A 13,204-nucleotide genomic window follows, 5' to 3' on the forward strand; every position below is an offset into this window, starting at 1 on the left:
GAGGTCCAAGGATGTAAACGTGAATCTCTAGATCAAGAAGCCTATCAAGCAGGTCTGAATAGTATTCACACGAACGCAGTCGCTCAGGCACTAGAGCAATATCGTGTGAATAGCATAATCGGAGACTGACATCATCCTGGTCTCACTTTGGAGATGATCGACGTTCGTTACCTGGACATCGTTCCTGTTTACATCCAGTCTTGAGCTGCATTATCTAGTACATTGTTCGTAGCTTGCACTTTCTGCTTTATGTAATTGGAGTGGGAGAGAAATACAGGAGGTTATCGAATATCACATCAAGGATAACCACAATATAATCATATAAGAATCATTTACGGATGATTTCTCGTATTAATGCTTTAATGATGATCTCAAACAATACACAAAATATGAGAAACGCAACGAAACGCTTTTGTATCGATAATTCTACGTTAGAATGTAGTAGGAAGCCTGACTGCAAACTGTAACAACTCGATTACTTATCAATCGAACCCAGGATAATTGTATGGGAACTCTATTTTTTTATTATCAAACATAAAAAAATGGCTCAATGAAAAGAGACTCCTTTCAAATTAGAAACAAATGACTACCATTATTAAATTGTTATTATAGTTTTTAAATTGCTAGTATAAATTTCTCGATATCATCCATGAATATAAATTAACAAAGCATAATTTTTTTTGTTTTCATTTCAGATTGTTTTTGTTTCCTATTTTGGCTGCCGTAAAATATATCGTCTGGATAAATAGTGATAGTAACGTCGATACTTGGACAACAAAAAAATGTTAGAGTTTATATGCAGCAATCTTGACCACTACACTCTATTTGTTTTTGTTTATTTCCCCATTTACACAGACGATGTAATTTGATGAATTCTTAAGTTTATATTTAATATACATACAAACATATATATATATATTTTTTTTGTTAGTTTTTAAGTGACCACTGTTCTATAACAGAAACAATCAAATCAATCCTACAACATGAAAAACAAATATGCATTGAGTTTATTCCTCTATATGATTGTTATGTAATAGACAGCCAATAGTTGGTATGTAAATTATATATATAAAAAATACTTGTTTATGTTTCATTTTAACCAAATTATTCCCAAAAAGGAAGATCAACTACTCTTAAACAAAAAATACAAATAAAAATCAAATGTTAATAATTGGTAATCTACAAAAGAGAAAATTGAAGCGCTATGAATTAATTGAACTATTATTGATTGACGATCATGCAGACAAATGTTTTCGATTTTCTATTATTTGAAATTAAATGTAATTGAAAAAAAAAACATTATCATGTATGTATAACGTTTTATTCTTATGTTCAATTCAGTAGTTCATAAATACTAATGCTTATGTATTTATGTAATATTTGAAAACCAACAAAATAAACAAAAAAGAAACTGCATCTTGTATTCGTAATTAAACACACATTCATATTTGTAGTTATAGCCAGCATCCATTCAAAATATGAGTATTTTTTAAATATATCTACATTGTAGATACAAACATTTCGATAACCATATCGGTTTTAACACAAGATAATTTGATGAATGATGTATGTATATGTATGTATTTTATATGAGTTTCCATGATATCCAAAGCCTCCCGTTAACATAACAATGTTTATTAGAACATTTCTCATGAAACAGAGAAATTTATATATCTATATATATATATTGAAAACAATCTTTAAATATGTATGTGTGTCTATGATTATAAAGCAATTTACTTAAATGAACAAATAGATATTTCTATAAAATATAATAAAACGTGAAATCCAATTCAATCTATGAGTGTGAAAATAAAGGCATTTGCCATTATTATAAACATAAACGAAGATGTGTTTTAATGAGATGTGTGTGGTATTAGTCATGGATTACAAACAGTTCTTATTATATACACTAACTAATGAAAACAAATTGGTAAACTTTTATAGAAAAAAAAACGATATCAAAAACTGAAAACCTTATCGTATACCAAGTCCAACGGTTATAAATGGAATTGACCTTATTTGTATGATTGTCACCGTATAAAGCAAAGAATAAATCTAGTGTATTTAAAACGGATGGTCAATTCATATGAAAGCTTTTCTAATACATGGACATCAATTCTTAACTCTTAGTCGGAAAATGTGGTCACGGACTTCAAAATACCTTATATTGGGACCACATTAAATGGAACCAGGCTAATTAATCAAGAGCAGAAGATACTACTTCGTACACGCTATGAAAATCAAACATAGAAACCCTATGGTGAATTAAAATATCTTTTAAATCTGCATAAATATCTACATGACCTACACGCCAGCGATGATTACGAACAGATTTTTTCTCAGAGGTCTGATTGATTATTGGCTGATTTCAAAAGTCTGTCAATAAACAAATAGAGAGTAAATATTTAAGAAAAATAAAAATATGTATATATTTTCGGTATATATGAGTGTGAGAATTGATGCAACATTCGTTGGCGAAGTAAAAGACTCGGGACATGTGGGATAAGATACATTCAGTGTCTGACTCAGCTAATTTATCAGCAGGTTCATCTATGACACATTGCATGATCATAAAGCTTCATTTTAATTTCCGTTATATGATTAAATGTACATTCGAAATTTTGCAAAAAGTTCGGGACACTAGCAGGTCCGATATACAGTTTCGCCCGATTTTAGGTTAATGGTGCACCAAAGTGCCTGAAAATCATTCGATTTGCACGAATTTTGGCATAGCGAATAAGTCTAGTATGATGTGTGCAAAGTTTCGAGAAAATCGGTTTAGATTTAGATATAGCTCCCATATATATTTTCGTTCAATTAAATGTAAATGGTGTACCAAAGTCCCTATATATTTTTCGATTTGTACGAAATTTGGTATAGCCAACTGAATTAAGTCTAGAATGATGTGTGTAAAGTTTCGCGAAAATCGTTTCAGATTTAGATATATCTCCCATATATATTTTCGTCCGATTTAAGGTAATTGGTGCACCCTATATCTTTCGATTTGCACGGATTTTGGTATAGTATACTGAACTAAGTCTAGAATGATGTGTTAATGTTGCACTAAAGATCCATAGCTAGGCCGATTGACACAACGTACTGAAGTTAATATAAATTAATCTCAAGCAAGTTCCTTGAAATCGGTTCTGATATCTATAGAATAGCTTCCATATATAATTTCGACTTATTCATGTTAATTGTACACCAAATAATCAATGCGTGTCTGATTGAGATTAAGTTTTACTTTAAATCGATTTACAAAATTTAGCATAGGTTGCAGAATGACATGTGTAGGGATTGGTGTTAGTCGGTTTACATATAGATAAAAATCACATATTTAAGTTCGTTCAATTTCATTTCAAAGTTCCTTCAAAAAGGCGACGTCTTTTAGGATATATATGTAGAATATACCCAAAGTGGTGAAGGGTATCATATAGCCGGCCCAGTCCGACTTTACTACTTTCCTTACTGGTTGGATATGGGTTGAAAAAATGTCAAACACAACAATTGGATGCGTATATTTATTTTATATTTTGGCAAAAAAAAGCCACCACTTACATAGTTCTTTTTTTTATTCAACTCAAGTTGCCCTACCTTGTATCATGGCATGGTACAATAATACAAGGTAGTGCAGCTTGAGGTGAATAACAAAAAATCAACTATGCACGTGTGGCCTCTTCTGCCAAAAATAAAATAAATATACGCAACAAGTGTTTGTGTTTATTTGACATTTTTTCAACACAAAACTAAAAACGCGAAAAATGAATGAAAGGTTATGATTTCTTCCCAAAATCTAGTAGGGAATACCATAAAATGTTTTTTTCATCCATAACAAAGTAATTACTTCCAGACAAACGTGTTAAAAACTTTATTTTCATTCCAATTAAACTTGAATATATTTTAATTTATTTTGAATTTATTTGACATAGTATTCAAAACAATACACACACATACACATAATATGTATTTTGATTTGATTGAACAAGCCACCTTGAGAAAAAATTGTAATCAGTTGGTAGCTGTGCCCTACCTTGTAATTATTATACCATGTATCATGGGGCTACCATAAAAAGTGGACCAATACCAAACATTGTAGGAGTAATTGGATTAATGTATATATATATAATAATAATGATTATCACTGACATTTGGTATGTTCTCGTACTCAAGAAGTGGTAAAACTTTTCAAAGTTATAAAAAGAAGTTCGAAAGAATTATTTGATTGATAGTATATTGCCGTAGTTTCTGGAACAGAACTTGTGTTAACAAATATTTCATCATGTGAACTTCTTAATAAAAAACATCTGTTTTTATAATCAATTAAACAGCTGACTAAATCTAAACAAATCAAAATAAATACAAATTAATATGAATTCAATTTGAAATTTTACGTGTTCACTTTGTGTTCAAATATTTATATTCTGCTAATATATAAATTTATTACAAAACAATATAATTAAAAATATTATTTTAATTTTTAGCAACAAAAATTTATAAACAAAAAATCTTCGTAAAATGACAAAAATTCAAAAAATTACGACTGAAGATTGGACGGTAAGTTATTAATTCAATTAATACAGGAAATTACTGTAGTAATTGACCTTCTTAATATGGCTTTTGTTTTTTCGCTGCAAGGATCTGCCTTTACACACAGTTATCTTTGAATGGCTACACAAGAATATCTCCGTTCCGTCGGATATAAGTAAATTTATTGCTTATATTGCAATGTTTCTTATACTCTGGTATACAATAGTGTGGACGACAAGATTTGTTATTAGCATTATATGGCCGCTATTTTTAATAACTTCAGCAATTGTGAGAAGATATAAAGAATTAATTTTAAATTCAATTTCTATATTTATGTATGTTTTATATTATAGGTTGTATTTCGTGTACTACAGTACTATGATTTGGATGAAATTACGGAGCTTATAAAACAATCATTTACCTATGCTGCGGAAACATTTGTAAGATATTTTTCGTGATTATTTTGTAGTTAATATAAGCTGTACGTTAGAATGAAATGTGTGTCGGCAAGTTTTTGATACAGACATTTTGGGTTATAAATAAAATTATTTTCAAATTTAAATGGAAACAGCTATCGTTTGTACAGTTATATTTTTAAGATTCTCTAATAGATACCAATTAATTGCCCTAATGTAAGAGTTTGTACAGCGTCAAAAATACCAGTCATCGTTTGTATAGATGTATGATGTAGATGATGAAAATGTTGCTACGGAACATTTAGTATATTAATTGCTAAGCTAAAGGAATTGGTATCCTTAGCATTATTTCTCTTACTATTCTATTCCTTCGTTGTCATAAACCTTTCATTACAGGAACATCAATTACAATAAAATAGCGAAATCGTTAGTTTGTCGTATTTACAAATAAAAAGAAAATGTGAATTTTAATCTCGAATTATCGTTATGTATTAAAAGATTTATCGAGACACTATCATATATATAGTGTATAAGGTTTCTGTAAAATCTCTGGATCAGTTATAACAAATCCATTTGGCTAAATCATTACATATATTCGAATTCCATTTTCGATATTAAACATTCTAAAATTTCGGGATATATCAAATCATAAAAAAATCACCGCCCTTACAGGCAAAAACTAAAATAAAAGTTTTGAGTTATATGCATAATATTGAGGGATTTATCATAATAAAAGGAACAAAATCCTCAATTTTGAATATTATACCAAATCATGAATACATTCAGTCTCAATAATAAATGTGGTACATTTTTTTCCAAATTTCTTTACTAATTCTTTTACTTTTTCATTTTTAGGTTACGGGCATGGCAAAGGCTTTAGAAATTATTTTGAATGTCTTTCAATAAATGGAAATAAAATGTATACTCTTCTATCAGCACAAATATGAGATATGGAAAAAATTGAAATATCTAAATAAAAGAAACACATGCTGTGTTAATATGCCATCAATATATTTAAATTTTATTAAATGTATATGTCAAGGTATACTCTGCACTGTATACTCTTCCATCAGCACAAATATGAGATATTGAAATAAATTGAATAAGAAACACATGCTGTGTTAATATGCCATCTACATATATATTTTATAAATTTTGTTAAGTGTATATGTCAATATATATGTTTTTAAAATTGTAAATAAACTATTTTACACAAATTTATATTTATACAAAATTTTTTGTTTTTCTTTTTCATTATTAAATTTAACGCAATTAAAACAAATAATGCCTGTTGCTGTGCGTTTAGTTGAGGTCTTGACGTTAGTTACGCTATTGGGCATATTGACGGGATTTTCGATTTTTATTGTTGTGGCACAAAGGCTTATATTTTTGTTGTTACTCCTAATAACGGTAAGTATTTGTACTTTACATTTATGTATGTGTTAAGAAATGTATGTAAACATGAATTTTTGTTGTTGTTACAGCCATTAACCTATGTTATCCATAGTATGTTGTGTTTATCGGAGAAGATTCTTGTGGTAACCCTAACTGGGCTATTAAGTGTAACAAATAATGTTGGAGACAATATGGACTAGTACATGGTGTTATTAAACATTTGTACACTCATCCGTTTATAATATTGGTTGTCTTCTTGTACGGGTTAAAGTTTGAAAGTAATTTTCATCGCGGACCCAAATCAACTACAATATATTATGTGGAAATAGCAATATTATTATCTCAATATTATTTTTTCTGAATATCGTAAAAATTAAACAACCATTAGTATGAATGTTTTATTATATTCCTTATATAACAATGTTACATGTAGGTGCAGAAATTTAAGTTTAGATAATAGTAAAGGTACTAACTCTAATACAATTGATAATGTGTGGATATGTGAAACAATCAGGTGAGGAGTTGGTAGTAGAAACATACACTCTCAGTGTAACGAAAGTTTTGAATCGTAATACATGTATTACGATTGAAGCTAGGTTTACGAATAGAATTTTCGTTGAGTATCGTTTTGAGTATTGACATGATTACTCAACGTTTGCACAATAATATAATTTCAGAAGATGAAAGAATTATCAAAACAAGATATGTTGAAAAAAAAACGCTAGCATATGGGTTTTTATGCTGTAAGAACACACAATGCCATTTCACAAACATTCAATATGGGGTCAAAACATATCAAAATATGAATATATATAAACAATTTTCTGCCAAGAAGACCTGGAAAACTAAAATACAACACTTTCGGTCTTCAAATGGGAATTCGATTATAAAAATTCTAAAAATATGTCGGAACTCTTATATGGCGGTTATCTCCAAACGAGAACCGACATTGAATAAAATCAAATACTTTAAAAACATGAATTGAATTCGATGCCAAATATCTTTAAAATTTAATTTCAATTCAAAGGATTAGACCGATGTGTCCCGGTCTATTCCTTTTGATACTGAACTTTTCACAACATAATATATTAACTTATGCCTGTGCAATGTTTTAATATGGGACTTATTGGTTTAATCCTTCTAGTACCTTCCCCACAAAGATTCGAAATTTTGAAATATGGAGCGAATGGAATATCCGATTTCATCAAAACTTTTTCATATATATATTTCATTTCGTTGATCAAGCTTAAAGATGGGGTCTGCTGGTATACGCCGAGCATCAAAAACGCTGCTGGTGCTAGAACAATCGATTTGATATAATAAATGCCAATATAAATCGATATTTCCTGATATAAGGGTTTCGAAATCGAATCGATCCTTTAGGTTAATTCCAATTTTTGGAGTTTTTATTTCAAATATTTATTTATTTTAAAAATTATTTATTGTTTTCTATTAATTCTGGCTATTTCTGGTACATTCTCACTTTTATTTTGTATGTCTCAATTTAGATTGGGCGAGTTTACTTGCGGCAAGTCTTTGTTTGCTGGAGAGAGGGGCAAAGGGAATAGAAATGGAAAAAAATTGCTTGTACCGACAATTTTCTGGCAATTCGTTTTGTGTATGTCGTATTTGTTGACATTTTATATTTATTTAAATGTGAAAAAAAACTATTGACATAAAATGAAAAAAGAAATATTTTCGAAACCGAATTGCCTTGTATAGAAGCATGACGCAGGTTCAAAAGGGAACGATAATAATTGCCGCAAGTAAACTCGCCTAATATAAATCAGGACTATATATTAAGGTAAGGCGATCATATTTTGGAAATGAAAATAGATGACATCAAGAAATAACTACATTTTTTTTTTGAAAAAAAGATCTAATCTAATCGAAATTGTTTGAGATTTCTCTCCATATATTTCGAAAGGTTTTTCACTTTGCAATAAACAAATTAGTAAACATTTAGGGCACTGCAAAATATTTCGTATACGACTTGACAAAAAAAAAAATAAAAAAAATAAATATATATATATATATATATATGACTAAAGATGACAGATTTTAGAAATAGATGATAGAGGATGATAGAGGACATAACTTTTATAGATGACATCCAGTTAAAATAGGTGATGGTCCTCTTAAAAAGAGGACGTATGGTCATCTTAATTAACACTTTGAGCCCCGATTTTTTCCGCAATCTTAGAACAAATTACTGTTAACAGATTTAATGCAACTATTCCAAATAGGATATGCTAAAATTTGATATCGCTACATAATTGCATTGGGGAGATACAATACATTCTTTTGGAAAAAATTAAAACCAATATAAAGGAAACCAAATGCAAAATCGACAGAAAAATCATTTTAAATTATTCTCTATATTCATTTTTACAAGAACCAAAAATAATTCTGATGGCAGGATATTGAAATGCTAAGAACTTTAGCCTGGGTTTCTATATGCAACTTTTTTCTCTTTTGAAATCCTCACTTTTTATACTTCTCACTTCTAAAAACTCAGCAGAGTTGCTTACAAAAGTTACATGTATAAATACAGACTTACAAAAATGTTGATTCTTTTTGGTTTTTCTTTTGATATGTGTCGCCAATAATCAGGTCTTGACATATAAAATCCATATAAAATCCATATATATATATATATATATATACTAGCTACATAATTAATATGAACTCTAAAACATTGCCTGAGGGCAACATTGGGCCACAAAGGGTTAAAGGTGATTTTCCGAACGTTAGGTGTACTGTACAAATTGTTGCCAATTTCGATAGACTTTACAGTTTTTTAATTTTATATATGTAATCGATTTTATTGGTGCTTAGTTTACTTAATTTGACAAATTTAAGGGGTTTTTTTAATATTTTCAAAAAATGCAGTAAAGTAAAAAGCACAAAATGGTTTAACCCTTTGAGGCCCAATGTTGCACAGAGACAATGAAATGTTTTAGAGTTTATATTTAATACATATCTGGTACATTTATATTTTTAGATTAGGTCTTGACATACCTGATTATGGACGACACATATCAAAAGTAAAATCTAAAGAATTAAAATTTTTGGTCACGATATGCGCTTTTCAATATAAATAAAAGGGAAAAATGTGTATACAGTATTTTTCGGTTAATTGCACATCAAAATTTGCACAATTTTTTGTTCAATTAACCGAGGAACGAATTATCCGATGCCCACTTAATTGAACTGTTTGTTCAATTACAGAAATATGTGATCTTTATCTATCTATGTATATTTAGGCAAATCAAGAGATATATTGGGACTGTGGTGCACCATTTACATTAAATCGGAAGAAAAAATATATGGGAGATCTGAACCGATTTCCCCGAAACTTAACACACGTTATGCTAGACTTAATTCAGTACGCTATGCAAAATTTCGTGCAAATCGAAAATATGTAGAGGCTTTGGTGCAACATTTACATAAAATCGGACGAAAAAAAAATATATAGGAGCTTTATCTAAATTTGAACCGATTTTTCTCAATTTCAATAGGGTTCGTCCTTGGGCCAAATACATTTTGTGTACCAAATTTCATCTAAATCGGATTATAAATGCGACCTGTACTTTGTTTAGAATTTAACATCAACAGACGGACGGCATGCATAAATCGACTCAAAAAGTGATTCTATTCTATAAAAACGCCAGATTATTTTTCAATAATAATGCAATTAACCGGTGAAACATAAGAGGAAATTTATTTTCGATGTCATGGATTTTGAACAAATTAAAGGGGAAAATAAATTAACAGGGTTTAATTATTCGAAGAAATTTACATGTGTTTTCATATGCAATATTTTTTTTGCCCCATCATGTGGTTCAATTAAGCGGGGAAACCAATTAACCGTAGGGTCAATTAACCGAAAAATACTGTATTGTGTATACAGTACAAATACAGTACAAATTATTTAAATCGCTTCGTATTCGAATTTTACGAATTATAACCTAAAAATTCTTTGTCATTTTTGTATAAATCAACCTAAAGAGTAATTTCAGTGACTTTTTTCTCCGATATTCCATTAGCTTTTCTTGATTGTAATTTTATTTCTTGGAAAGAATGTCTTGAATCTCCGGAACGTTATATGACCACGGAAAAAAATTCGGGGCTCAAAGGGTTAATTATGTGGCCACTTCAAAGTTGATTTTGTTCATAATTTTCTATTTTCACACTAAATTTCTTAGGTGCAGTATATCTAAGTGTTCTGAATAAAAAAATTAAATACTTCTAACGAATGTATGTAATTCCTCATTTCATTTTCCTGTCACACTTGGCCACTTTTAATATGTCCACACACACGGATGTATGCATGTGTGAGTGTAGATCAGGGCTGTCCACACTAATACATTCAAATTTTGTGATTGTGATTGTTTCGAAATACACACATTTCAAAGTTTTCTAGTAAACTGTGAGAAATATTGTTTTATTTTTTTCTGTTTTCGTTTCGTTTTGGTCCTTTTTTTAAGTGTAAAGTAATTAATTTATTGTTGATGTTGAAATTTCTTGCATACCAAGTGAGCGTTGATTCTTTTATCCAATAAACCTTCAAATTCATTAACATGAATGCAATTATTAGAATTGCTCTATAACAAGAATGAATATAAATATTTGAGAAGAAATTAAAAAAAGAAGTCAAAAATATTGACAAAATGCATTTCATTCAATATAATGGACCGAGTAATCGTTAATAGACCAAAATTAATTTGGATACCATTACAGGCAAAGGAATTACATGCGCCCCATCAGAACAAACGCAAACAAACTTAGATTTATCAGCAAAGTCGAACACTTCCTCATAAACAGCATTATAAACATCAATTCCCCGTACATGGCCGTGTTGGGATACTAATCTCAGTATTTCTTCGTGGCACAGAAGGTCGTCGTCTACCGCACTAACGCATATCAAGAGTTAGGAAATGTCGCCAATATCGGTTGTCTCATCTATACATATAGAAAAATATTTGCACTTCAAAATTATATTTTTAATATTTGTATGGATGAAGTCACTGATAGATTCTGTCCTACGACTGACGGTATTTCGCGACAATGGAATGTCATTTAATAAATTAGAACACTCCTGAGCTTTTTCTCGAAATATATGCAAAACTTCCAGACAGAGTTCTTTGAAAAACATGCCGTCAACAAATGGGCGGCATTGTTTTGCCAATGCCGCAGCATAGGAAGCTTTTATTTGGAGTAATTTGATATTGGAGCTTTCAATATATCTCTCCTCCTCATAACCTAAAGTATACCTTTCATAAAAAGGTTTTAGTAGGTTTAAATCTAGCGAATTCCTTTCCTTGTTAGACAAATTATTGTTATATCCGGAAAAGACACAAAATGTCTCTTAAGATAATACAATTTTGATCGCGACATAGTGCGCTGACAAACCAAACATTCCATTTTCCGAAATAATTTTCGGCAAAAAAAATCATATTTCATATCCCCATTCATTTCGTTCAGTTTACGCACAAAAATTCACAAAGAAAAATCGACAACAGAACCTTCCTCATTGACTTCTCAAAGCAGAATGAATGTAAAATTTGAAATTTGAAATAAAACAAATTTTGTTTCTCTTTTATAATTGTGTTAGTGAGAAATTTGACACACACCGACAGCCCATGGGACCTATTTTGGGCACAGCTGCTTTAAATACATTACTTTCAAATACATCTACACCAGCTGTGCCCAAAATAGGTCCCATGGGCTGTCGGTGTGTGTCAAATTTCTCACTAACACAATTATAAAAGAGAAACAAAATTTGTTTTATTTCAAATTTCAAATTTTACATTCATTCTGCTTTGAGAAGTCAATGAGGAAGGTTCTGTTGTCGATTTTTCTTTGTGAATTTTTGTGCGTAAACTGAACGAAATGAATGGGGATATGAAATATGATTTTTTTTGCCGAAAATTATTTCGGAAAATGGAATGTTTGGTTTGTCAGCGCACTATGTCGCGATCAAAATTGTATTATCTTAAGAGACATTTTGTGTCTTTTCCGGATATAACAATAATTTGTCTAACAAGGAAAGGAATTCGCTAGATTTAAACCTACTAAAACCTTTTTATGAAAGGTATACTTTAGGTTATGAGGAGGAGAGATATATTGAAAGCTCCAATATCAAATTACTCCAAATAAAAGCTTCCTATGCTGCGGCATTGGCAAAACAATGCCGCCCATTTGTTGACGGCATGTTTTTCAAAGAACTCTGTCTGGAAGTTTTGCATATATTTCGAGAAAAAGCTCAGGAGTGTTCTAATTTATTAAATGACATTCCATTGTCGCGAAATACCGTCAGTCGTAGGACAGAATCTATCAGTGACTTCATCCATACAAATATTAAAAATATAATTTTGAAGTGCAAATATTTTTCTATATGTATAGATGAGACAACCGATATTGGCGACATTTCCTAACTCTTGATATGCGTTAGTGCGGTAGACGACGACCTTCTGTGCCACGAAGAAATACTGAGATTAGTATCCCAACACGGCCATGTACGGGGAATTGATGTTTATAATGCTGTTTATGAGGAAGTGTTTGACTTTGCTGATAAATCTAAGTTTGTTTGCGTTTGTTCTGATGGGGCGCATGTAATTCCTTTGCCTGTAATGGTATCCAAATTAATTTTGGTCTATTAACGATTACTCGGTCCATTATATTGAATGAAATGCATTTTGTCAATATTTTTGACTTCTTTTTTTAATTTCTTCTCAAATATTTATATTCATTCTTGTTATAGAGCAATTCTAATAATTGCATTCATGTTAATGAATTTGAAGGTTTATTGGATAAAAGAATCAACGCTCACTTGGTATGCAAGAAATTTCAACATCAAC

At 30.1% G+C, this 13,204-nt stretch overlaps 1 protein-coding gene across 1 annotated transcript; it reads left to right on the forward strand.

Moving 5' to 3' along the window:
- Window positions 1-6,230: 6,230 nt before the first annotated feature.
- On the forward strand, window positions 6,231-6,541 carry LOC133323209 (uncharacterized). The gene is made up of 2 exons (XM_061532163.1): window positions 6,231-6,356; window positions 6,431-6,541. Exons 1-2 carry the CDS (start codon window positions 6,231-6,233, stop codon window positions 6,539-6,541), a joined length of 237 nt encoding a protein of 78 aa, XP_061388147.1.
- Window positions 6,542-13,204: the final 6,663 nt, after the last annotated feature.

The sequence above is a fragment of the Musca vetustissima genome, unplaced genomic scaffold (assembly GCF_032173495.1).
Source record: "Musca vetustissima isolate MV318-11 ecotype Yass unplaced genomic scaffold, APGP_CSIRO_Mvet_v1 utg14119, whole genome shotgun sequence".
Classification (NCBI taxonomy): domain Eukaryota; kingdom Metazoa; phylum Arthropoda; class Insecta; order Diptera; family Muscidae; genus Musca; species Musca vetustissima.

Bases quoted from the DNA above. Each gene is read 5' to 3' on its own strand.
- LOC133323209 (XM_061532163.1), top strand. From the start codon at position 6,231: ATGCCTGTTGCTGTGCGTTTAGTTGAGGTCTTGACGTTAGTTACGCTA. The intron at 6,357-6,430 runs GTAAGTATTTGT...TTGTTGTTACAG, and splicing joins TGTTGTTACTCCTAATAACG to CCATTAACCTATGTTATCCA.